This window comes from Anopheles maculipalpis, chromosome X, assembly GCF_943734695.1.
Source record: "Anopheles maculipalpis chromosome X, idAnoMacuDA_375_x, whole genome shotgun sequence".
NCBI lineage: Eukaryota > Metazoa > Arthropoda > Insecta > Diptera > Culicidae > Anopheles > Anopheles maculipalpis.
This window is the reverse complement of record NC_064870.1, coordinates 11625208-11652206: the sequence shown is the minus strand read 5'-3', so window position 1 is coordinate 11652206 and position 26999 is coordinate 11625208. Positions and strand designations below refer to the sequence as shown.

Below are 26999 nucleotides of genomic sequence, written 5' to 3'. Positions count from 1 at the left end.
GTCTAATAGCGTTTACTAAAAAGCCATCCGCTAACACTAATATGCACTACTTTCGCCGGAAATCACATACATATATTTATACACTCACACGCAGTGCAAAAGGATTTTCATTTTTTTTATTGCTCGTTAACGCTACACACACACACGCGCGCGCGCTTCTAACTTGTAGTAATTCTTACTCACCAACCAACACACCTGTTGTGTATAGAAGCTTTTAACGCAACGTAACAACAAATTCAACAACCGCCAATAAGAGACTATTCTGCTAAGTGGCTTACATAATTGCTGTGATTTTCTTTAAATCCATTTTTTTTGTTGTAACTCCCCCACCACCCCAACCCTCCATTTACGTTTTTCATCGTACACTCGTACACTAATCGAAATATTACACACCCACACACACACACACACACATTGCAACCGTATGTTGCTCGAGATTGCAATGTTGGCGCGCACAACAAAACGGTTTTGGTGTCGTTTGGCTTCGGAAAATTAATTTAGAATTTGTGGAATTTGTATAGTCTATTGCTCGTGCAATGTAGAACTGAGGTAGTAAAAGCTTTTGAGTTTGTTAGTTTTTTTTTATATAGGCAGAATAGAATTTATTATTGTAGGTTATACACACACACACACATCCTCGTACTATAGCCCCCTGATTTACGTTACTTTCCGTTCCGGTGTTTGCAGTGAAAAGCAGCCATAATTAATCATAATGATTCCTACCAGCCGCCTCCCCTCTTCCCTCCCCCAAAGAAGGAAAAACAAACACAATATTACGGAATAAGATAAAAATGGTATACAAAGATTGCAATTCGGTAGGATTTTCTAGGGAGGCATGAAAACAAAAAGGAGGAACATTATTAGTTCTTAATGCATCGTATTTGTATGGTAGTAGCCGCCTATTTCCCAATCCTGACCTCACCATATAAGGACAACTGTCGGCTTCCTCGGATTAGGGGTAACATACACGAAACTGTGTTAAAACGTTAGCATGTAAAGTGTGTGCGTGTGTATTATCATCGGTTTTTGGAATTTATCAACATTGCACCCCGTCAGCAAATTACTCGCAAACGACATATACAATTAAGATGATGAAGGTGCATCATCAAAATTGATCCCTCCTGGTGGGGAGGGTTCGGAGGTGGGCTGGAGAATAGTAAATGGAAATGTGAATATTATCCTCACGCACCACCACCCCCACAAAACACATATACGTACACACACAAACAAACCAAAACCAGCCAGTATAGATATACATTAGGGAGGGGGTGTTCTGCTTTAATATCTGCAATTGTTGTTGTTGTTGGGCGTGTAAGAAGAAGCAAAAAAAACAAAAAACAAAAGAAAGAAAAACACAAACAAACAAAAACGGCACGGCAACTAATTTTTCCCCTTCATTTTCGCTTGGCTCACCTACTTTCTCTTGCGTGCGTGTGTCGTTGTCATCGTGTTGTTGTTTACTGTGCGTCCAGATCCAACCACCCATACCGTGTCCTTGATAATGGGGATAATATAAGTAATTTAAAATATATATATACAAAAACCGGAAATAGCAATACTACAACGAGAGAACTCGGTCAAAAAAGAAACAAACACACATTTAAACCCTCCTACCCACCTGTTGCGTTCAATGCGGAACACGTGCTTTTGGGGCTTTACTTATTTTTATTTTTTTTTGGTTCTATCTTTCCTTCGCGCACTAAAGGGTAAGGGTGAGGAAGAAAGGGAAGTAAATTTATTTCAATGTGCGATATTCGAGCGCGCTGTAACCTAATCAACACACACAAACAACAGCAACAACAACAGAGAGAGAGAGAGAGAGAGGGATAAGAAATGTGCATTGTGCAAACGCAATAACAAAAGCGAGTAAAAAAGAAAAAAAAATACACAGAAAACGAGAGAGGGAGAGAGAAAAAATTACAAAAAAAAAACATTAAGACCATAATCACTCATACCACTTATTTGTCTATAGCTAGTCAAAATTTTTAAGTATAATATTTATGTTATTTTTTTAAATTATTAGATAAATATGAAGTCAAAACAACAAAAATAAAAAAAAACACAAGGAATTATAAGGCGCATTTATCTTTGTCGATACTACCGATACTTGCACACGAAAACTCCGCGCGCTCAGCCTGTTGTAAAATCTATTATGGATTAGCGAAATAAAATACAGAAAATGGATTTAAAAAAAAAATCTATCAAATAAACAACGTTTGTATTATTTAGAATTTGTCCGAGAGAAATCTCGCTGTCGTTCACCCGTTTCTATGCATTTCTATGCTTCCTTAACCCCCTCGACTCCACAAGCATGCATGTCGTTGCTATCGTCGTTGGTTGTTTCACAGTCCATCCCTTTTCTAACATTCTACTGGCTTTCTTCGCTCTCGCTCTTCTAGGACTTCGTCGTTTCCAGTTTGTGTATTTGGTGATTTTGATCCAAGGCAGCAAGCATCATTGTGAGGTGAAAAAGTGTGAAGGTAAGTCGTACGGATGTTGGTGTCCGTATTTTCCATCCATAATTACGGTAAATTCCAGCTTTTCAGATGGAAAAAATAATCAGAAGTCATCGGAGGACACTCAGCGAACGATTGGGATAAAGATTGCTGGCAAATTTGCAGGTAAATTAAGTGAAAACAGTCTATTTGGTGACGAGTGATTAACAGTGGTTCGTGTGTCTATCACTTTTAGGAATTCATCTAGTTCAGCACTGAAATCCTTATCGAATATTGTCCTGAATGCAGAATAATAGCATCAGCGGAAAGAACCAGCGAAAACGGCAATGGATTTTCAGCGCAACTCGAAACGATGGGGCAAAGAAAAGCAGATGAACACCGGATGGATGGCCATTTCCTAAGTTTTCCTGTGCAAATCAAGTGTGCGTAACCATTTTGATGCGAACCGCTGCTATGGAGAATTGGGCTTCCATAGCAGCAAAGGTAGGGTGATGGATGAAATATCTAATCAGGAGCATGAAACCTCACTGTGCGACACAAAAACACCCGCTGTTGCATCAGCTATTGAGCACAACTTGCTCCTTAAAATGCGGGTGTTTCACAACAAAGATAAAAAAGGTGGTAATAGAGGGTAAAAAGGTAAAAAAGGTGAGAAATAGAGCAGTTAAAGTTGATTTGAACCTGTTATGGATTGCATTTAGCCATGGGTAGCGAAGTGCAGCACTAGACAGAGTTTCTGAGGAAAGAATTGAATCTTAAAGAGGTGCTGAACAGGGCGAGTAGAAGCAAGCAATAGGCCACACTTCTATTGAAAGTGGCCAATAATTCTCAATCCAACATGTAGCATCAAAATAAGGGGAAAAAAATAACTAAATGAGAGCTAGAAACGGGTGGCAAAGAGCTCTCGATTGTACACTGAAAATAGTCGAAGTACTGTATTTTGAAGTCTTCATCAATCCACAACCTTCATCTTCAACACTTAGCTCTGAAGAAACTGGAATCGAGTCGGCGCTAACCAACGGCTTCTTACCTCTCTAGAGCGGAGACAAAAACGATCTAAGAGAGGGCATATTTCGAGAGAAAATTTACTACATAATCCCTAAGCCTTAATGTCTAGGTGTTAATGACTTACTTATCAGGCGCTACAACCGCTTTGCGGTGTTGGCCTGCCGCAGCAGAATCCGGAACCGCTCAAGAATACCTGGGGGTCAGAATAGAAGTGCATTACTTGACAGGTGATCACTATTGTTGATGTACGAGTTTGGACCGAGTATCCGGGGAAAGACTTGGACACCTGGTCATGTCTTGAAGAGGTTGCTCTGTAGGGCGGGCAAGGTAGAGAAGAGGAGCCTCGTTGCAGCAGACCTACAAGGTCAAATCGAATGACTTGCTAGACTCATTAATACTATATAGTTGACTGAACTACGGGAGAACGGTCCAGATGAAATTTACCGCTCTTGTCTCTACCGTCGCAACGACCTACATAGACTATAATTTTAAGGACTATCAACACCAAGGTAGCATGTACAGTGCTTTATACTACGCAATGTAGCATTCGAGCAAAATTTCATTTCATACCTCAACAATATCAATGTGTCCCTAGACGGTTCTGATCTTGGTTAGCTGCAAACGGAACTTTAAACCGTCAACGAACGGTCGAGGAATGTCATCTTCCAATCCATCATCCCAGAACATTCGGTGGACAATGTTTTGTTTTTTAAAAGCAATTGGAATAAAGTGAACATCTCGTATTTCACAACTCATAATTTATTTATTTGATAGTTAATCGGACGGGTACACTAACTAGCGCAGTTCGGAATATATTCGAATCTGTTTGCCATTAAACAAAAATGCATTATACAGCAGCTTTATTCTAACATACCTAACCTACTATGTTGCCTAAGCAGTGCTCGTGAGCGATTGGGATTCTGTGCCCTAATGCGTTCGTTAGATTCCACGCGCGCATACCACCTGATCCGAGCACGTTTTCTTCACCTCGTCGAACATGGTGCTTCCCGGACATTTGAAGATAAATTCTACCAGCTCCCCGGACGGTAGCTGTACACAGAACTGGTACAATGAGCAATCATTCGTCTTGTCCGAGGGGAACTTGCCGGCGCTCGTACACCCACCGGCCATACCGATGGTGGTGGTGGTGGTCGGCGCGGTAGTGGTAGTCGTTGTAGCAACCGTCGTAGTGGTGGTTGCGGGTGTCGTCGTTGCACTACCCAGCACGCACTTATAATCGCCTTCCGGTACGCATCGGTACACGTCATCAGCAAAGATTGAACCCGACGGGCAGCTTAGCTCCACAGCGATCAGATTGAGATTGCCGTCGTACAGACAGAGATAGTAAGATTTACAGTAGATCGAGCCCGGATTGGGATAACGGCCCGTGTCTTGACACGCGAACGGTATGGGCGTTGTGATAACCGGCGTTACGGTGGTGGTTGTTGGCGATAAGGTGGTGGTAGTAGTGGCGATCTCTCCGGATCCACATCTCTGCGTGCTGGCCGGAACACACAAACGAACAGTGAGGGAGAAAATGGTGGTCGGTGGGCAGAAGAATTGAATCGGCGTCAGCGTACCGAGACTGTTCCGGATGCACAGTATGTACGACTCACAGTTGGAACCGTTCGGATCGGGATAGCGACCCTCGGCGGAACATGCGAACACACCGCTCGGTGTGGTAAGGATCGGTTCCGGCGTGGTGCTACTAACTTCCGAACCAGCTGAGTTGGTCGTTAAGGGTAGCGAGTCTGTGGTAGATTCGTCAGTTTGATCCACACCACTGGTAGTAGCTTCCGTTGTTGGTCCTTCTTCCGTGGAAGAGCTGACAGTCGTTACTTCTGTGTTGATAGTGGTTGATGCTTCGGTTGCTGTGGTAGTTGTAGTCGTTTGGAGGGTAGTGGTTGATATTTCGGCTGTAGTTGCGTCAGTAGTGCTCACGGTAATTTCTACCGAACTCGTGGTAGAAACATCAGAAGCAGTCGTCAATGTTGGTGTATCGGCAGTGGTTTCTACATTCCCATCTGTAGTGCTCTCGGTAATATCTACCGAAACCGTTGTGGATTCTTCAGATGAAGTTGTTGTTTCGGCCGGTGCCGATGTCGTAGCTTCGCTAGGACTAGTCAACATGGTGGAGGTAGGTGTTGGTGGCTCTGTCGTCACAACTGTTGGCGTTGTGGTTGTTGCAACCGTTGGCGTTGTAATCTCTATCGCAGGGCTACTGGCAGAGCTCGGTGTAGTAAGTGGTATGTCACTGGTCACTTCACTACTGGTAGTTGCAGCAGTAGTTGCTGTTGTTCCACCACCAACTGGTGGCGTTAGCGGGATATCGGACGTAACTTCCACCGGAGGTGCTGCTGTTAGCTTTGGGCAGCTGTACCCATCCATCGATACGCACTTGCTCTCGATCGGTGAGAATATTAGCGACGATCCGCACGCAGTAAGCCTCGGCACTAGCTGATCATTGATCGTGGTGCACAGATAGTAGGTTGTGCAGTCACCCGACTGTTCATTTACAAACCGTCCCTCGCTAGGACACACGAACGGCCCGGATGGTGCGCTGAGCGTTGTGCTTGATTGTGGCAGGGCCGTCGTAGTTATCGGTGCGTACGGGCAGATGTTGGGCGGTGACTGAACGCACGACTGCTTATCCGCGGAAAAGATGGTCGACGATGGACAGTTCACCAGTGCCGCTATTAGTGTACCGTCCGTGTTCTTCGTGCACAGGTAGTACGATTTACAGTCGGTTGACGCCACGTTCGGGTATCGGCCCTGTGCCGTACACTGAAATCCTGCCTCCCGCCGAACTCGGGCCCGACGGCACGAGTACGCTGATGCATCTACGCACTGGTGAAGCTCACGCGAGAACACGGTCGAGCCGGGACACTGGACCAACACCGGTGACAGCACATTATCCGAGTTCACTGCACACAGGTAGTACGTAGCGCACGTGTCCGACTCATCGTCCGGAATGGTACCTTCCTTCGCACACTGTACGGCACTGTAAGGGCGCGACAAGCTGTTGGGCGTCGAAACTACCTCCAAACTGCACACCGACGGTAGTGTCTGCAGCAACAGCAACAGCGACAACGGCGCAACAGCACCAAACATACACTGCATCAACGTTTGACGCATCGTTTTCTAATCCTTTTCAGCAATCTACGCAGCTCTAGATTTCTTCGCACTCCGGGACAACTCTTAGATAGTACCCACTCTGCACTGTATGGTTTCTTGGTTGACGGTATACTGAATTCGGATGTACATATCGGATGTAGTTTTTATAGGACATATATCAACCGTTTATCACTCTCGGTGCCATAAAAAAAAACGCTAGAAGAATTCGAGAAAAACCACCAATGCCTGTGTTGGTGAGAATGGAGAAGAGGCCCACCCGAGTTCTCCAAATTATCCAGCAGTGCTCTTGTGTGTGCGCATCATTTGACGAGACCTGCCCCGGTGTATTGCTGTGGTGCTGATAAACAAGCAATAAAATGACTCTTTCCTGCGAAATTAGCAACAACGATAAAGCCTTCCGTGGCAGGCATTGGGTCGACGAAAACACCCTCATCACCCGGACGACATAAGCCTGGCAAAAGATTGTGTATGGATGGAGGCGTGCCCACCCACACCCAGCCACAGGAAACGACCTGGACTGCGCCGTCAACGTTAATCTTTTTTTTTTGTCTTCCTTTTCTCTCTCTCTCTCTCTCTCTGGAACCTGGTAGTTGAGGCTGGTGATGGTGAGCCTGGCATGCCAGAAAACCCCCTTTGTCATGTTGCCATTCCACCCCTCCGCGAGAAGTAGTCTAGTAGTCCCTGTTGCAGATGTAGGATTATCAGCTGCTAATAACAACGATGACACCAACGGCCAGCGGGCGGTATTCGCGCGACTTCACGGGCAGTTAATAAGCAACTTATCAGCTTATTGGCAAAAAGGTGGAAGCAAATAAGATTGTCTGTTTTATCGTCCGACGATAAGTGGTAAGCAAAAACTAATAAAATATAAAGTTTCTTCCCAATCCGGGCAAATGGTGACGACGGCGGCCATCTATTCGGAGAACCGCCTCCCGCAAAACGCTTAAGGTACGTCCCATCCCCCAAGATTGGCCATTGGCAACTGTTGGCACAACAACAGCATCGCACTCCACGTGTGGCGTGACAGTAAACAGCCCAGCTTAGCGCCTGTCGATGATGACTGTTTAGCAGTAATGGCTTAGCGTGTTGTTGTCGGTTTGAGTAAATCGCACTGCAAACAGTGCAAATGTGCACGGCACCTTTCGTCATCAGTACAACCCGGTGACGAAACACACACACGTGACACGAGGACGGACAGCGGAATTCAACAATATCAATCGAATTGAATGCGGAAACGGGCCCGGTGTGAGCCGATGTGGGTTAGGTTGTGGGTGCGTACTATCTGATCCTATAATGTCCTTGTGCTATAAAGGATTTTCTATCTCGTTGAATGATAGACAGATAGAAGATGGAGGGGGGGGAGTACATACAGTATCGTAGCTGTATAGCAGACGCTGCAAAAAAAACACAGAAGTGAGCTTATCAGGTTGCGTAGACTTTAGGAATCTCGCAAAATCATAAACATACGAAGAAAATAAATTCGGGTCTCCCTTCTATCTCTACAGGCTCGTTGAAGCGCATGATAAACGTAGATTCATTCACGGGGTTGACAGCATTTCTATTTTGTCCTCCAAACAGATGATTCCCTGATAAGCCCCAAACCAGTTGCTTTTAAACGTTGTAAAATTATGGTAAACTCACCATACGAAAAACTGATAGAATCCCGTTGGATAACGGGGAGAGCATGGGAAGGGATCTCCTTTAAGAATTCTCTTCGACGGGTCAAGTTTAAGAAGCCTCACATTTAAGATGCTTCTTCCAAGAGATCTCACCCACATAGCAGGAGTGCCCTGGAAGGGCACAGTCACGAGTAATTATTACCAAAAAATCACCAACACACTTTTAGCGATAATCCTAGATAAAAAGGTGCGAGATACCTGAACGTCTCAAACTATCCCCCTCAAACAAACTCTCCTTCTTTCTATTCTCACTACCCCATTTTCCTATTATCCACAGATGTGAAAGTGGCCCTTGGAGGTCCAAAACCTCTTCAAACATTAATCACCAACACACACACCATAGCGATAATCTGTTTAAAATAGAGTAAAGTTTATTGAACTGAGAAAAAAAAATCGCTCACGGCCTTTGTTTACTCTATCTTTGGGAAGGGATCGGTTAAAGAAAAAAACAAATCTAACTCAATGCACTAGCAGTTCGTAATGAAGTAACGATTCGATTTCTGGTTAACCTACGTGCAATTGAACTTGCAAAATTATATCCGTATATAAAGCCTGTGAACGATGCGATGATTCTTCTTTACTTTGATAATTGTAAGCGTTTTCCGCTGAGTTCTTGCTTCTTCTGCTGTTTCAAGCTTGCTGCATTCACTAATATATTCTGATCGCCTATTCTCTGTCTCGCTAGATTGACAGTCAATGTGTGTGTGTGTGTGCGCAGGTGTATCTGCATGCTTGTGTAGAAAAAAAAAACATAGTTATAGCACTATTGCTAGAAAATAATTTCAAAATTTCAAATTTCATGGTAAAAAACATCGCAAGAGGGAAAAGAAATAAACACACAAAAAAAAAGTACGCCAACCTAATCCTTTCTATCGCCTACAGCTGCGGCGTTTCGATTGGCGGACAGTGGTCTGAAAGGTCTCGGTATTTCCAGCTCGTCCGAATCCATATCGTTATCGGACAGGGACAGCGAGCCAGCCGAACGCATCAGCGGCATATTGTATCCCTTCTTGAGCGGCATGCTCGACGGTTCCGACGCGTAACCGTCGTAGTAATCGTCCTCGCTCGATGAGTACCCTCGCTCCGGATACGTTTCCGGTACCTTGCAAACGATTTGCGCTAGATCGACGAAAGAGTACCTGCGGTGATAGAGAACGTGATAATAGAGTGTCGTACACACTGCACGGCGTTCCAACATTGCCAGTTGCAAAACGGTACGTACTCGTTCAACGAATGGGTGGCCTTCTTCGGTATCGGATGTACGGACCATTGGTTGAAGCGCGTCAGTCGACCATTTTCCGCCATGCTCTGGAAATACGCTTTGCCATGCTCGTAGCCAACGTTTTTAATCTCGTCGAAGCTACCGAACGCAAGCGTCTTATACTTGTCGATCGGTGGTCGAATGTATTCACAGTAGTCGCTCTTTTTAACCTCCTACGGTGCAAAATAGAAACAGTGGTTAGGTACTGTCATGATTGTACAAAGTCTCTACATCGTTAACCGGTCCCATACCTCCAGCTGACGCACGCACGATACGTATGCAAGGCGTGATTGTATGTCGGGCAGATTCGGTACTTTCACCGGTGAGGTGAACGGATTCCAGCGCTTGTACAGCAACCACCAACCGGACAGGTCATCGCCGTAGTCTGTCAGATCTGTATCATCCTGCGATCCGACATCTATCGCTATGATGTGTGCTGCACCTTGCGCACGCATTACATCGGCTGTACGAGGGGAAAGAGAAATAGAGAGAGAGAGAGAGGAGGAAGGACCGAAGGGTGAAAAGCTCCAAAATTATGGCGAAGAAAACGGAAACGAAAATCAGGTAGTACTCTACGTTAATTCTGACTCGGCTTGTTATGGTTATCCTTATCGCTAACCTGTCAGACATCGTGTCTTGTGCGTTAACTCCGAAGTACTCTTCTCAGGGGTGTCTGGATGATTCTGTTGCAATAACCTAGTCTGATGGCTATCGCTAGGTTGATTCTTGTAAGTGCTATTCATCTGATTTCTACCATCTTACAGACTATTCCTTACAGTACTAAGTCATATCTCACAAGGACGACAATGCGCACTTTACTTGGTCAGTTTAGCAATACAACCCAGATCTACTTGTCTATCAACAGGTTACACACTGGTAGAGTTAAAGGTGGTACGGTACGGCAAGAAGCTAGCGCGTAGAACCGTTTCCGTTCTACCAGTCTTGTGAGTGATAGGCTCATTTTGTAGATGTCTGTGGTTGATTTGTGGTCGAAGTCGAATGGTTTCGCAAGCAAACCGCAAGCGCAGAAAGGAACGCGCAGTGTTGAAATTGGTCAGCAATTTGTAACAAGAAGTAGTTAAGGATAGCTAAACGAATGTAAAACATAAACTAAAGAATGAAACGAGCTTCAATTTACCTGGCACATTATTAGTATAGCAACCATCTAACAGCAGATGGCCATCTCGTGTATCACAGATAGGAGGAAATATACCGGCTACAGACATACTGGCACGTACATAACGCCACAGATCTCCTGATATTGGTAATAATGACACAACAAACGTTTAGCAAAACAAAAACAAAAAGAAAAGGAAACAATAAAGAAAGAGAAAACAAATAGCACAACAGTAGCATACGGCAGCAGCAGCAGTAGGTAAGTAGTAGTAGCGGCAGATACTCCGATCAGACTACAATGGCGCCAAAAACTTCAAACACGAAGCACAATCAGAGGGATCGAGGCAAGAGCGAGAGGGGGGGGGGGGAGAAGAGGACGGGGAGTAGGTGAGGCGGTATAGAATTTTGAGGAGAATTGGGATTATGTGATGAAGAAACATACACAGAACGTGTGCGAGGCACCAAGAGGGAGGAACTGATGTACCGAAAAAAAAAAGTAGTAGCAGTAGTATGCGTAACGGGAAGAAAAGGATTCACGCGCGCGCTTTTTTGCATTATTTGACAAGCTTTTCAGTAAGCTACTAGGCAAACAGATAGAAAAAAGAGAGAAAGATACAGTGAGAGATAGAAAGATAAGAATGTGCGCGTAATGGCTACAAAAAACAAGATGGGACGGATAGGAAGAATGACGATGTGTGATCAGTTTTATGGTCTACTACAGATAGACAAAACTCCTCTCCTCTTTTCTTTTAGGCAGCATGAAGATAATGGTGATACATTATGAAGGGGAACATAATGTGTATGTGTGTGTGTGTGTTGGAATAACGAAAGGGTACTGTTGGTGCTACTGACAAGGACTCGTCTCGGCGGTGGTAGATCCTGCTTACGTCACTTGTCACAGCTAATGTTCCGCAAGGTTAATAGTGTTATTACGCCTAGCTAGTATTTGCTCCGTGCGTAGATTTTGATAAAACACATATTGCTGGTGTAAGATGTAATCATCATCTACATATTGTATCCTGTGGACTTTCAGTGAGTATTTAAACTCTCCCCCCGCCCTCCCCTCCCCCATCATATCACGGTTGGACGGTATCTCATCTTATCAACCAATGGCTGGTGCTGTCAAACGTAACGTGATTTTCCTTTTGTACTTGCTGTATGATTGCGAAACCATTTTTCATTAACTACATGACAAACCAGTAAGGTTAGTAGAGGTACTAACACGTACAACGCGAGTCAGAGGTACATGACTTAATGTAAATTACGTAGTACCCTAGCGTTCTTCAATTCTCGTTGCCCTTTCACTATAAGCAGCTTTAATTTTTATTTACGCGCTCTAACGCTCTTTCATTGCTCTAGTACGACGAAGTTAATGGAATTGTTGTGACTCCAAAAAAAACCTAACTATCCTTCTTTCTTAAACTACCGATAATGAATCGGTAGTACGACGCGATTTTCTTATATTTACGTATGTATATATATATTAAGCTACTGTAGAAAAAGAAAACGAAACGCATACACACAAACAGTTTTAATTACCTGGGAGATTATTGACGTACCCACCATCCAGCAGTAGGTGACCATCTGTTGGATCGCATAACGGTGGCATGTACCCGCTCAGCGACATCGAGGAACGCACATAACGCCACGTTGAACCTGTGTTTTTTTATGTTATTGCGTATTATAGTTAGTTTGATTTTGTTTCAATCCGCGTTGCCAATTGACGGTGCACTAGCACATAGCGCAGAGAAGTTAGATCCGATTCAATTTAAAAAAAAAACCCTGATCAGGTGCAGGTCCTATTGACAAAAGCTGCCTATTAATACACACTATTAAGGCAAAATCGTATAGACAAAACCCTTAATAGTGGTAATGAAGTCAATTTTGTCGATAGGGGGGACATTGTCTTATTGATAAAATTGCCTCAATATAACCTCTATTAAGGCTTTTGTCAATTCAAATTTACCTTAATAGTGCTTTAATAAACAAATCATCTCAATAGGGTTTTAGAATAAGTTATTGCACATTTCGACAAATAATGTTTTTCTTCCAATTTTGAAAGCACCCGGCCTCACAAACGCTTGCCTTTAATTGTCACACAAGAAATAACATTTTTATTCCTTTTTTCCTTCATACTTCACCATATAGCTGTATCATGTACCGCAATTAAGTATGCTTTTCGTTAAGCAACAACAAAAAAGCGTTAAAAAGCGTTGCTTTGTTGTCGTCAAAGCTTTCTTCTTCGCTTGCTTTCCGTTTGTGTGACCGGGACTTTGTGGTGAGTCGTAAGAAAGCATTTTTTTTTACTAATGCTTCACGGCAACCAGTTACTTCTTATGCAATAGGGTAGAGAGTACATAAACACCTATAGACTGATCATAGAAACCAAAAACAAAACAATCTGTCCAAGAGCTCCGTACAAGGAGCAACGAAGCATCTTTTGCTTCGGTTGGATTCTAACTAAAATTTCGTTTTCTTATAACTTGGTGGAAAATAAGTTTAAACCAATCTTCGCACAGCGTTTGACGGGTTAGGCTGTTTAGGCTACGCAAAAGGTAGTAATAGTAGTAGTAGTTATAGAAAAAAGGGAACAGTTTTGCATGCATGCACGTTATCAAACACCGGTACTAGTTGGACATATAAATGTAACCTTCATTTTGCCGAAAGATAAGAGTGAGAGAGAGAGTGAGAAAAGGAGAGAGAGAGAGAGAGAGAGAAAAAGACAGAGGGCAAAAGAAAAACAAAGAGAAAAGAGCGCGCGCACGATAAAGAAAAGAACGAAACGACATACGGAAGTATGGAAGAAACAAGGCTGGTAATTGCATTTTGCCCAAGGCAGAATGTTTCCAAAACGGAAAACAGAAAAATTGGCATGTGGGCGGATGATGGGACAACTGGGTACAAAGTATGACGTGAGATACGGATATTTTGTTTTGTTTGAAATTCAATACAAAAAATAAAAAAATAACAACGGTACATTTCCAAATAAAAATAAAATCAAATGACTTTAGAAAACAAAATTCCAAATCAAAACATAATGTCCCTATATTGCTGCACTTTGCTGCAGGAAATGCGGGAAAACAAAATCAAAAACGACAACGATTAACAATGATAAGATAGACTACATTACCGTGTGTGTGCACGCGGGCACAGCTGGCGGAGATGTCGGTGGTAAGGGTAAAGTATGGTATCCACAGGTCCTCGATGCATATATCTCCGAACGTACTGTGGATCGTTTGATTAAAATGGCGCCCGGAAAACATGGACGTTATTGGGTACGTAAGGTCACGCAGCTGTCGGCTCCATTGCGTCATTTTCTGGCAAACGAGGGAAGCATGTTTAATTATCTGAACCGAAAAAGGGCAGTACATGCAACATTTGGTTTGCACAACGGCCACCTACCGTGCACCATTCGCGAGCTTTTTGTGTCATGGTTGTTATATTCTTTTCCATACACCAGAGCGCACCCATGAACGCACCGATGCTTACACCACCCACCATATCAATGGGAATTCCAGCTTCCTGGATCGCCTTCAGCATGCCGACGTGGGCAGCGCCACGAGCTCCACCACCACCGAGCACCAGCCCCACCGAATTACCGGTCAGCCAGCGTGCCAGCCGGGAGAAATCACAATGGATATACGGTTCGTTTTTCATGATCCGTTCATACAGCTCAGCCTACGATGAAAGACATATGAAATTTAAAAAAAAGAACAAAAACTATAATTGCCATTTTTCTTACGGTTTCACATAGTGTTGGATGAATTGGATGCAGAATCAAGAATCTGAATAAATCTTTCAGCTGATTGAATGAATCTGAATTCTATTCGTGAAGTATCATGAGTCTTTAAAGATTCGCTAATCATTAATGTATCATGGTTCTCTTTACACCTTTATAAATTCACGAATCTTAAAAGATTCACGACACTTTAGAAAGACTATTCTTGATTTGAACGATTCCTCAAAGAAGATTCATATGAATGACTCTTCCTTAAAAAAAATCGTAACGCACAACACGCTAGTTTTACAGTTTGGCTTACAATTTTGTTCTGACTGCGGCGCGTAAACATACGCTTCGGGCACTGGATGTGATGATGGCGTGATACCCACGCCCGCATATTCAACCAGCTGATCGTGTTCGACGGACAGCTGTTACCTTCCTCCGGGTGCAACAGCACCAGCTCCTTTGCCGTGCGGATCGCCAACCGGTCGATCTCCTTCTCCAACTTGCCCATCACCGGTGACCGGTCGCCGAACCCGACGATCAGTATAACATCCGCCTGCCGCAGGCACCGTTGGGTCCACGGACCGAACGAATTGTCACACTGGTAGAGCGTGATGTTGTGCCGGTCTTCCTGCTGCCCCAACCAGCTCGTCAGCCGATACTCGTTCGGTGGTTCCATAATCGATGTACCGAGCGCTTTCCGTACAATCTCCGACGTTAGCCGGACCGTCGAACCGATCGTGCTGAGCGAATGGTACAGCTCGTACGTAAACGGCGACAGTGGCACATCATCGCTGACCGCCACGATCGCCACCGTTGAGTAGCGGTGCTGAATCTGCTGGTTCGTATCGAACGACACGGACGTAAACGAGCTGGTGGCAATCGGGCGCGAACGCATCGAACCTAATATACGGTGGCTGAGCAGACTAATGAGCTGTGTTACCACGATCGGATACTTGAATTTGATCGCGTTAAACAAGCCTTCCGGTAACTTGGCTAGCTCGGAATCACGCACAGCCATCACCGTAGTCGTACGTGGCGTTTCCGTGATCATTTCGATGATACCGATCAGATCACCCTTGCCGTACTCGCCCACTATTTCTTTCTTCCCGTTTGGATGCGTCGTTACCGAACGGAGACGTCCGTTTAGGACGATGTACGTGGAGTCGCTTGTTTCTTCCTGCCGGTAAACCGCACGACCGGATTCGATGAAGTTCCAATCGAGCGCAAAGTCACATTGCCGCACCAAGGGCGAAAGGCGCTTTACGACGCTATTTGCTATATCGAGTACTACCGCTGGACGTTCGCGCATGATTCTGTAATGGAAATAATACATCTGTTAACTTTTTTTTTTTTTTTTTATCCTGGACCGTCATAATTAATTATAAATAAAAACTTTTTTTTTATTCATAAAGTATTACTATCTGTTAACTTTGATCTGATAAGAATTTCTTGTAACTAATAGAAATATGTCCAATCCATTTTACAGTGGTTGCAGCTAAATTTTGCCTCTAAGTCAATAATTTTTGACAGCACTCATAAATTTCTGTCCTAACGGCATCAGTTTTTGACAGAGTGAATCAATTTTGGACTCGAAGGCATACATTTTTAGCTATTTTTGGGCAAAAAAACTATACTAATTATTAAAAAAAATAAAAATTACACTAAATATTTTCGTGTAATGCTAAGAGTACGCTACCACAATAAAAAAAACAATGTTGCTATACATACTTGTAAATGACATCCTTGTTGAGTAAGCCTACACGAGAGTTATGCTTCGCACGGATCGTGTACAGACTGCATTCACCTGTTAGCACCGCCAACCCACCCACCACATCGCCTGGGTAAATGGTGACGGTATGATTGTCCATCTTATCTCCCACCCCCTTATTGGCATCCTGTGCAATCGGTCCGGTCTGTGGGCACTGGGTAAGCGTGAGCCCACCGGCAATAACAAAAATAAGCATCACATCCTGTAGACAAACAAAACACACCGTTAAAGAAGGATACTTTTTAAAAACTCAAACCCCAATCACTACTTACATCCAGCACACCCTGATGAACGAGCGTAGTGCCAGGCGATACCTCTTTGATCAGTATGCTCTCCTCGATTGTGGCCTTGTGCGTATCGGGAAGATCAAGCTCCTGCATAAATCCATCCACAGCATGCGCTTTTAGTACCGCATGATCGATCGGTTCGATCGGCAGTGCAGACGTTCGGCGACCGACATTATGCTGCCCTTCGGAAAGATCTACCAACATGTCCGGTTTGATGTCGCCCACGAGCGAATGCGGCACGGGATGCACCTGATCGGAAGGCACACGGCGATGTCCGGGACTGCCCTTGGTTTGTGGTGCAATTGGTATCTTTTTCCGCTGGGACGAACACTAGTAAGGGTAAATAAATTTCATTAGAATTTGTTATTGAACCATTTCCTAGATTTGCTCTCTCCTTTGTAGCCGCAGTTATTGTGTTAATTTTAAGATTACTTTATCTACACCTTTCTTTGTCGGTGCCGGCGTACCTCAAGGAAGTATCCTTAATCCCCTGCTTTTTGTTTTGTTTATCAACGATATTTGTACCTTATTGCCTTCAGATCATTTCCTGTGCTATGCCGATTATCTTAAAATTTTCTACCCACTTTAGTTTCTCTTCCACGATTGACTTTGTTGTCGTCTCCAAGCCATCCAAGTGTTATATAAACTTTCGCACCCTATGTCTCGATAAATGGAGTGTTATCCCGTTCTCGTTCTCCTAGTCAACCATGTGTTTTGTTGTTAAGGACTTGGATGCATTGGATTGCATTAGGTCAAGGAATTTTAAACGTTTCACTTACCTGTATGTACTCCGTACTCAACCCAAGATAGTTGTGCAGTGCGGTAATAGTGACACGCTGCAAACGCACCATTATTACCTGTATAACACGCACCAGCAAATCGGGACATTCACCAAACACTTGCTGGAAGGCAAACATTGGCAGTCGGATCACTTGCGAGTTTTCCATTGCACGTGCCGTGACCGTTTTGTACTGACTCGCGTTGCCCTGGAACGGCGAGGAGGTTTATTTGAATTTTTAAGCAATGACCCATATTTTCAACCTGCTCCATTAAACACTACTTACCACCAGCACATCGATGAAGCTCAACAGTGATGTGACCGATTCACCTTGCCGTACCACCTTCAGCGTAATGGAGCTCCCGTCCGGATTGTTGAGAAACACGTTCACCTGTCCCGTCTGCACGATGAACACACTGTCATCCGGATCTCCTACCTTGATCAAGCTTTCGCCCGCTATTAGATTGATGATTTCCGTGTGCTTGCACAGCTTCAAAAAGACGGGTTTCTCAAAGTGGCCAAAGATGCGGATTGATTGTAGCATATAGAGCGCGTCCGGCGGTACACGATCGTTCCCATCGGATGCAACCTCCAGATATTCGGCCGGCGGCTCTATCACCAGCAGCTGGGTCGGTGTTACGTCTTTGCGTAGCAGCAGCCGCTTCGCAAAGCGCATCACCGCGCGCCGCTTACGACCCTGGCCACCGTACGCTTGGCCTGATATGGATTTTACCTTCCGTAGCATTCGCCGGCCGTAAAACATCATTTTATCACGCTTGCGGAATCGCATGTGCGATGCGTACTGGTTCTGGAGCTGCATCTTTTCTTCCAGTTCTGCAAATAATAGAGGAAATAAACGAAAGAAATGTAATGTACAGTTTTCAACGCGATTGCTGCATTGTCAGTAGTGGTGGGAACTCTGGAGTGGGTTCATGAATCCACTCCGACTCGAGGAAAAGCCGTAGTTAGCTTCGAATTCATCCGGCTTTTAATCAAGAGTGAATACTCTAGAGTAATCCGGCGTTGAATCCAGAGTAATTTCTGATACTAATTTCGGAGTTCACTGCGGAATCAACTGAAGGATACTACGGATGTTTCCGGAGTCCGGAGCCGGAATAATCCGACTCCGGGAAAAAATGAGAATTTACCCATAACTAGTTATCAAAGGAGGTTTCTTACTTCTTAAATATTTTCTACGACATACGTAGCTGGTGGCTACTATGACAAAGATAGCTACGAGTAGTTTGATTGCCCATGAAAGCTGGAAAAGAAGAACGATGGTGTAATCAGTTAAAAGCGCAACCGTATCGGAACCTATCTGTGCCAGGGAGCTACTTACATTGAGGTCTTCCGTGCTGATGGTGTACCAAGAATCCTTTAGCATGGTGCCGTAATCGGCATAAGACTTCTTCACTAACCCAACAATGTCCATTATTGCTGAAATTGAAGTGAAAAGTAAAGCAAAACCGAACAAAAACGCTGTTAGTGATTGGTGATCCGAATCTTAGGAGACACCATTCTGGGGTTAGAATAGCGCCCACTCAGAATAGTTCTTACCATAGTATCGATGCCAAAACTACGCCACGATAAGATGACAAGACAGTTGCAAATGCTTCCGTTTTGTTTGCGCGAACTCACACACCGTCAGTACCGTTGCAATCGGCGTTGCGTTGGGTATGTCATTGCAAAGGAAAAGCCAAAAGTGCCCGGGCACTGATCACACCAAACTTTGCTGCTTGGCCTGAGTTTTACGCATTAATGCGAGCTGCTTGTTGTTGACACACACTTGATTGTAGATGGCAAAAACGGAAAGAGCAAGAGAAGAACTAAAAAACACACACCACCACCACACACTTGATGGCTGGTTCCTCGAGGCACAATGTCAAGCAAGTGACACCACACAAAGCTAACTGCGAATATTTACACAACAGCCGCCTGAACGAACCATATCGGTGCGGTGCGTGAAATCCATTCGTGAAGGGTTTAAAGAATCACACAGCAAGCACAAATTGCATCGCAAAAAATCCAACAAAACAGCTCATATATCACTACAATGGTTAAACAAAAATTGTATCTGTGTGTTTTTATCGCTGTTGCCCCTGTTCGTTGCGGTCTTTGTTTTGCTGCTAGCTGTCAAACGATATTGTGAGTTCGAGATACAGGGTGGTGCTGTTTATACTGTCGGGTTGAAATTGTGCCCCGGTTCCATTGCATTGATGCGCTGAATTGCACTGCGGGTTGAATATAGCACGCATCGAAAGGTGGTTACAAAATATGGTTTTACACAGCGTCGTACAATATTGCACACTAGCACTAGAACGACCAAGATGAGGGAAGTGCCACTTCGACCGGAGCTCAGACAAAATAACTGGTCATTTTCGAGGGCTGATATCTCGAGATCTATCCAACCAATTTTTTCATTTTTTCAAAATTAATCATATACTTTGTTTTCAACATAAAACAGTTTTAATCATCATTGCAGTGTAAGGAATAGCTGTAGGAAAAATATATTTTCAGAAAATGATCCTGTAGACGGATAGAAATGTGCATAACGCTACATACGTACAGGGTGGCATCGTAGAAATGATACACTTTGTTTGTCTAATAAAATTGTAAATAGATTTAATTTATCATCGGAATCGATTTAAATAGTCGGAATATATGGAGTTAGCGCCGAGCCCAGGATCCAAAACGAATGGGCCTGGTTTTTGTGCCGAAGTCTACGCACACTATCATAAACCTCATTCAACCCCTGATGACAATGAGGTTAATTTCATCATTACCTGTCTTTCATTTTTTATGCTCTGTCTCCCTCTTCACGGACTTACCCTGGCGACAATAAGGTTCATTTCATCATTACCTCTCTTTCATTTTTTATGCTCTGTCTCCCTCTTCTCGGACTTACCCTTGCGACAATAAGGTTCATTTCATCATTACCTCTCTTTCATTTTTTATGCTCTGTCTCCCTCTTCTCGGACTTAGCGTTTGAAGCAAATTATTTTTGTGTCTCCTCTTTGCCTCTTCGTCGGCTTGTTCACGCGAATGGACAGTCGCGATCTGAAAGTAAATGGATATGGATGTATGACGTCACCGTGTGATGGTTGAAATTGATTTTGTCGCCAATGTGATGCTTTTTTCAGGTGATCTCTGTGATTTTGTTAACAAGATCAACATTTTTCATCGAAAAACATGTGCTTGTGCCGAAATTGGATGATTTCGAGTGCCAACCAAAGGAAGAAAGGAAGGAAGAATCGATCACGAAGAAATGAGAACTTTTCGATTATTTACTGAGGAAATCCTCATAGGGACCCAGTATTACACGCTCACGGCACAGCACCATGCGTAGGGAAATATTCTATCTAACCATTACCCTTTAATGAGGACTGACTATCAATCTACGTGGTACTAATAAGTCCAGTAAGCCATTCGACAGCCGGCATGACCAGAAGATCGTTAAGCCAAAAAAGAAGAAAACCTCGTTTTGACCCTCTTGAGAAATGATATTAGGTTAATGATCAACGGGCTCCAGCTTCCCTGCTGCTACTCGCCAGCAGGGAAGTCATGTCCGTTCCCGGTTATCAGCTTCTCCACCACAACAGCTCGGTGTGATCAAAGTACGAAGAACCGTCGCACTGCATACTTCATCGTTATCCGTTGTAGCCCATAGATTGAGTTTGCACCTATCCAATTTTTGAGCTTTTACTACCTACTAGGTAACGTATGGCTTACTAGACTTATTGATACCACATAGCAGAATAGTCATTCCTCACTACGAGCAGTTCGGATGGGATTTTAACTTCGCCGCCTCTATCGCCTTTAATACCGGACCACCTAGAGGTTGACACTTCCGTACAGAAAGCATAAGGAGGTCACATTTCACCTTTCTTCGTTATTCGTCTTAGGTCAACAAATCAGCTTTTCTAGTTGAAGTCATCAAAAAATCCAAATGGTTGATGTACTACAAATCGGTGGAGGCGCCCAGTACCTGACAAGAAATTTTTAACAATTGTTTCCAAAAGTACACCAAAAAAAGCTGTATGTGAGTTAGTGTTGGTAATATAACTAACCCAAGTAGCTTTATTTGTGCCAAGCGTCAGAAAAACTACAATCAAATGTTTACTAACAGTTAAAGGCGTACAATTTTTTTTTCAGAGGGACAATGGAGACGCCCAGTCAAATGTAATCAAAAATGTTACCTAGAAAAAAAAATCACAGCTCAACATATTTTGTACCATAATATCTTTATTTTACATGCTTTGTTTTGTTTGTTTTGGTTTCGCCAGTGTGTGGCTGTGTATGTCTGCAATACATAATATTCTATTTATGATCAACGCTATCGTGTTTGGAAAAGTTGATATGTTTTTTTATTTATTTGTTCTCTGTGTCGATTGTTGTCACTTAGCATTCTGTGGCTCTTTCTGGGTTGTTTTTGGTTGTGTGTATGTATTTTTCTTTTCTTCATGCCTTCCATGTTAAAATTGTCTCACCTCACGTCTCACTCGGTCACTCTCTTTTTTCTATATATATATATATAATATAAAATAGACATTTCGGATTATCTTGCTACATCCCGTGTACCTTAGGTGTTAGTTTTTCTTATTTTAAATAATTTTATTATTTTCCTAACCATTGTTTTGTCTCCTTCTCTCTTTCTCTCCTTGTTTTTTTAAATTCTCAGCGCTCTACTAAAACCACTCAAATATACCTCCGTTGCTGTTTTCAACATTCAAAGAAAAAGCTAAGCATAAGATTCTTACATTAAAGCTTACCTATCGTAAAACGAAAACGTATCGTGAGGGGAGGGTTGTGTTTTTGTATCTGTTTGTGTGTTTCGGTGTATTGACGAACGTAAAGTTTTCATTACATATTACCACAATGTCTGTGTTTCATTAATTGTATATATATATTTGTATTTATATGTATATGCATGTAAATGTGATAATTCCTATCAATGTTCCTATCGGGTTTCATTCTTTTTTTTTTTTTTGCTTCAGGAAAGAACCTAATTACTTATGACCGCTTTCTACTTCTTTTTTCATTTGTCGTAGAACCCTTACACATCAACAACACTCCAAAAAACAAGTGCAAACTATCGTTTCTAACTTAAACATCCATAGCCCGCGGGCAAAGGCATCAACGATGCGGGCAAAGGCATCAACGATGCGATCTGGAGCAATTAGCGCCAGGAACCATATGGTGCTAATTGCCCATCGCCGTACCGCCATTTTGTTTTTAAATTTTTATTTTATTGAGGTACGAACTCGACGTGCCCGCCCCAGAGCCCATCCACAGAACCTCACATGGTGACAAACGTGATCGCCAGTGCTTGCGAACAAACACTAACACTCCCGTTTACAGTGAGGTGTACTATACTTAGGAGAGAGAAAAACAAAATTGTGTGGAGCGCGCCTCCGCGTATAAGATTACAACCATGTTTCCACCACATGCTAAGCAAAGTGCCTAAACGCTATTGTTTAATTGAGCAGTTCCTAACGCCTACGAGACGGTGCATAGGAACAAGAAAACAACACAAACAAGTACAAGTGTGTGCACAGAAGCACAGCAAAACAAATGCTCCGAAAAACAAATGTGCTTTTCAAGATCAGCTCTTGAAACCGTACATCGGTTTTTGAACTTGTGGACACTTGTTGCTTCACTTCACCAGCAAAACGCTACAAAGGCAGATGAACAAAAAAAAACTTGATACAAATACCACCAACTAGCACAGTGAACACTGGGTAAAGCTTTACAGAAAAAGCCGTACAAATATGTGTTGCCCGCTACTTGTTGTGTTCGGTACTGCAAAAACCGTTGTTTGCTTAAATATGTGCTACAAACACGTGCAAGTTTGAGATTTTTGTTTTGTCTAACTTTGACAGTTTGTCGCACCCCATATTTGGTCTAACTTGAAGCCTCCCTATCACTGCCCTCCTTTATTTACGAGGCTCAATATATAGTATATATGTATATATAAAATATTTATCAAGTCCGGCTGCCGGCTACCAAGAACAAATCCAAAACGGGTAGACTAAACAACTAGGGAGCACATTACGGAGAGCCGGAGTGGGAGACCTTCAGCAGGATATACTTAGCATCTAAATGTCAGTTTTTGCTCACAAATCGTAAAGGTACGCACAAAAGAAACACACGGTTCGCCACTAGTGATATGTATGTATAATGTATAATGTATATCCAACGCTCTCGGGTTTCGTCTAAGCACGAAGCCTTAACCTAAAAGAGATCGCTCGCGATTAGGTGGTGTATATGGTCTGGGCCCGCCAAAGCAAAAATTTTGTGTTTCGCACGCGCATTTCTATCGGTATATGCAGTATGTATAGGTATCAGTTGGAAGTTTCACAACTATCACACAGAGAGAAGGAGAGAGGTCCCTCTAATTGTAGTGGTAGTAATTAGCAGTAATTAGTAACGGTTGTAGTGACAGTAGTAGTAGTTTAGTAGCACTAATCAGTGGAGCAATCGCGCACGCTAGCATCTTGGTAAACATTATTGTGTTTAGTTATTGTTTTTTTGCAGTTGTTGAAACCAAACTAGCGGTGTATACGTTAGTAACATCTAAAATTGATGTGAGTACATTGTGTGTGTGTGTGTATTTTTGGTGGTATTCGTGCGTACCGATGCAGCAGGATGGCGAGCTCAATTCAGGTGGGATGATATAAACCGTTTCACTACTGCAAAACTAAAACCAAAAACCCTCGAAGAAGAAGTAGGCAACAGTGTCCATAGCAGAAAAGATAACCGAAAAGACAGAAGTGAACAGACAATTTTGACAGATGACACTGACAGATGTAGCTTCTACACGCTAACCTTCACATACACTACTGCTTCGGGGTAAAATACATGTATACTCGTGTCAACCAATGCAATTGTCTTTTTATGCTTTTTTCTTCTTCTCCTTTTGTTTTTAAACGTTATAAAATGGTTTCGCCACAGAGCTTTGTTTTTGTTTGTTTGCACTTAATGCACAGAAGGATATGCTGTGTTATCTTATCGTTATAGAATTGACGTGAGGTTCAACTTTTGACTGAATTCTTCATCTTCCTTTGTTCGGCGATGCACCTTTTTTTTTCCTACCATCCCCTTTTTTGAGAAGTAGTATTTACTACGCCACGCCAGTGTGTGTTAGTGTATGTATGTATGTAAGTATGTGTGTATGTGAGTGTGTGTGTGTGTGTGTTTGTGGCGCAGTGTTTTCTACTCTTTGCTTTTATTAAAAGCACTGTTTTTGTGAGTGTGTGTGTGTTTTTTTTTGAGGAATAGACGGTACTTTAAAACGTTTAAAAAATGTTTGTTAGTTTTTTGGTAGTAGTGATAGTAGTTATTATTGGTAGTATATGCTCATCCTCTAATCTCTTTGCGGTGTAACCTCGGGCACATATAGATACTGTCTGTGTGGGTGTCATGTTGGTTTTCTTTTCTCCTTTTTTGTTTTCACTAATAACAATACACTAATACAAGTAGTAGTGGTTTGACGACGAAAAAAGCTCTTGGCATGGTGGGGATTTATAGGGCTATTGTTTTCTTCTTTTTCATCTTCTTGTTTTTTCCGTTCGTTTTTTTTCTGTGTTTGTATTGTTTTGTACATTCAACCACTAGTTTGCAGGTAACAGTACCGGTAGTATTGTTAGTCTGTAACTATTTATGTTTAAAACAAACGGTTCAAGGATTTAACTCTATTTCAATAATAGGATAGTAACCCAAGCAACAGTATCAACGTGGGAACTCTTTAAAAATCCAAATGTTCGAAGTGGTGTTGCGATTGGTGCTACACATTTTAACCCTACTCTTTTTCTATTAACAACAATATAACATATATGTATTTTTTGATTTTGTTTTAACCAAATTAGCAAACTTTGTAACGATGCTAAACAATATATTCTCTACCACAAGAAGGGCAAGTCTTACGGTGCTTGAGTTGACTGTAGGCAGCTGTAACGTTGCAGACAGCTTCCGCACGTGTACAGGAAACGGTTTGGCATGCACATGTCCTGAAACTAGTGTACTTTGATCGTTTTATTTCTGGACGGTGCTGAGAGAAAGATGATAATATAAATGTTTTTGTAACTGCTAAAAAAAAATTGTAATATTGAAAAACTCTTATAATGATTCTCTTCACATTGGCAAATTGCAGCACAATAACACTAGCAAAATTCAAATAATGATTACGCACACGCACACACACACATCCAAGATCCATTCACACGAACAGCTGCTACACATTCATGGCGCGAATATATAAAGATTAGGTTGTGTTTATGTTTGTTTTGTATCGAGAAGGCTAGACATTCTATCATTTCTTGTTCTTAATCCACGAACGAACGCTTGAACGGCATTGTTAGAAATAAAAGTCATGTATTTGTTTGTGTGTGCGTGTTGTTTTTCGTATGCATATATGCACAAAATTCTATCCGACTAGTATGTATGTAGCTGTGATGAATGTATTATGTCGGTTTTTGCTTTTTCAAATTCCCTTTCTGTACTCCATCATTCCAAAATCTCTGCTCCGATAGCTCCTGAGTGTATTAATCCTTAGATAATATTTATATGAAATTGAAAAAAAAACATAACCCAACATAAAGAAAAAAGATTCAAATAAAAACTCACACAAAGACACATGCGTGCGAAAATATACTAACGAAGATATATGTGATTCCTGTGTTTCTGTGAAAACTATAATGTTCCTATCCCCCTCCCCCTCCCCCCTCATCCTCAAACCGCCTCCCACCCCCGTCACCGATGCCAAAGGTGGGTTTTTATAAGTTGTTTGCTGAATTGTTTCTTTCTTTCTTCTGTATGTGTTTTTGCTATGTAAATGTCGTTGTGACTAGGCGTTTGAAAGCTTTTTTTGTGTTTTGCTTTTGCTTACTATACAACATGTTTTGCACCCTAGAAAAAAGCAACCTAATCTAATATGTGATCTCTCTCTCTCTCTATATATGTATATGTATATATCTATACGTATATATGCAAGTTGTGTCACTAATGTGTGAGTGTTTTTTTGTTTGTTTTCGACAACTTTATGGCGTGTTCAGTCCAGCTGATTTTTTTTGTAAAATTTTAAATATTCCTACTAAATGTTTTCATTTGTGTATTGGTTTTGTATATATATATAATTTGTTTGAGTGTGAGTGTGTTATTTTTTGTTTTCCGATTTTACGCAGTTAGTACAAAAATTCATAAGGGAGTATATTTAAGCACGGACATTCTTCATCGCCCGGTTAAGATAAGGGACTTACTCTTAATTCTTCACACTAGATGTGTTTGTTTTATATCATATCTTTGTATGTGTGTGAGTGTGTGTGTTTTTGTTTTAGTCATTATTCCAATTACATTTATAAAATGTGGTTCGTTTCTATCCTCTTTTCGTTTATAGTTTTCTGTTTTGTTGTTGTTATTAGGTAGAGAACTGTAGTTCGATTATTCTGTCTGGATAATATTTGCTTTTATCGTACTTGACTTTCGTCTTTTAAACGGGGTTTTGTGTTCCGCCCGAGCTGATCCAAACACCAACATCTACTTTTTCCACTATCATTTAGAAATATCTTTCTCAGATCTGCAGGAAACACTTCTACAGCACAGGTGTGTACTATACCACTCATACCACTAAAAAGCACTATAGTATCTTGAATGGAAAAAATGATCAAAAAATATTTTCTTGAAAAAATGTCTAAAGTCTGGCCAACCTAACTCTAAGCCATAGGAAACAGGGTTTTACCGTCTACCATTACGCTGCTTGATTAAAATATTGAACTGTTACACAAATGAT

General features: G+C 42.3%; 3 protein-coding genes across 4 annotated transcripts in view; 1 reads left to right on the top strand and 2 right to left on the bottom strand.

Annotated features, from left to right (window-relative positions):
* LOC126561877 (uncharacterized) overlaps window positions 1-26999 on the top strand; it is a 179114-nt gene that overhangs the window by 37458 nt on the left and 114657 nt on the right. The gene's annotated exons all lie outside the window — the stretch shown is intronic.
* Window positions 4404-6614, bottom strand: LOC126556778 (mucin-5AC-like). Its single transcript, XM_050212267.1, has one exon. It carries the CDS (start codon window positions 6597-6599, stop codon window positions 4404-4406), a length of 2196 nt encoding a protein of 731 aa, XP_050068224.1. The 5' UTR covers window positions 6600-6614.
* On the bottom strand, window positions 9138-24346 carry LOC126567253 (neuropathy target esterase sws). 2 transcript variants are annotated; one of them, XM_050223495.1, is made up of 15 exons: window positions 24337-24346; window positions 18773-18795; window positions 18555-18652; window positions 18395-18476; window positions 17502-18049; window positions 17217-17423; window positions 16423-16767; window positions 16111-16352; window positions 14696-15695; window positions 14058-14333; window positions 13786-13972; window positions 10678-10794; window positions 9791-10002; window positions 9501-9712; window positions 9138-9417 (listed from the first exon to the last, which is right to left on the bottom strand). In XM_050223495.1, the coding sequence occupies exons 3-15, from the start codon at window positions 18645-18647 to the stop codon at window positions 9138-9140; spliced, it is 3801 nt and encodes a 1266-aa protein (XP_050079452.1). In that variant the 5' UTR covers window positions 18648-18652; window positions 18773-18795; window positions 24337-24346. The 2 variants fall into 2 exon arrangements, with proteins under 2 accessions (XP_050079452.1, XP_050079444.1); XM_050223487.1 differs by lacking the exons at window positions 10678-10794; window positions 24337-24346 and adding an exon at window positions 12195-12311.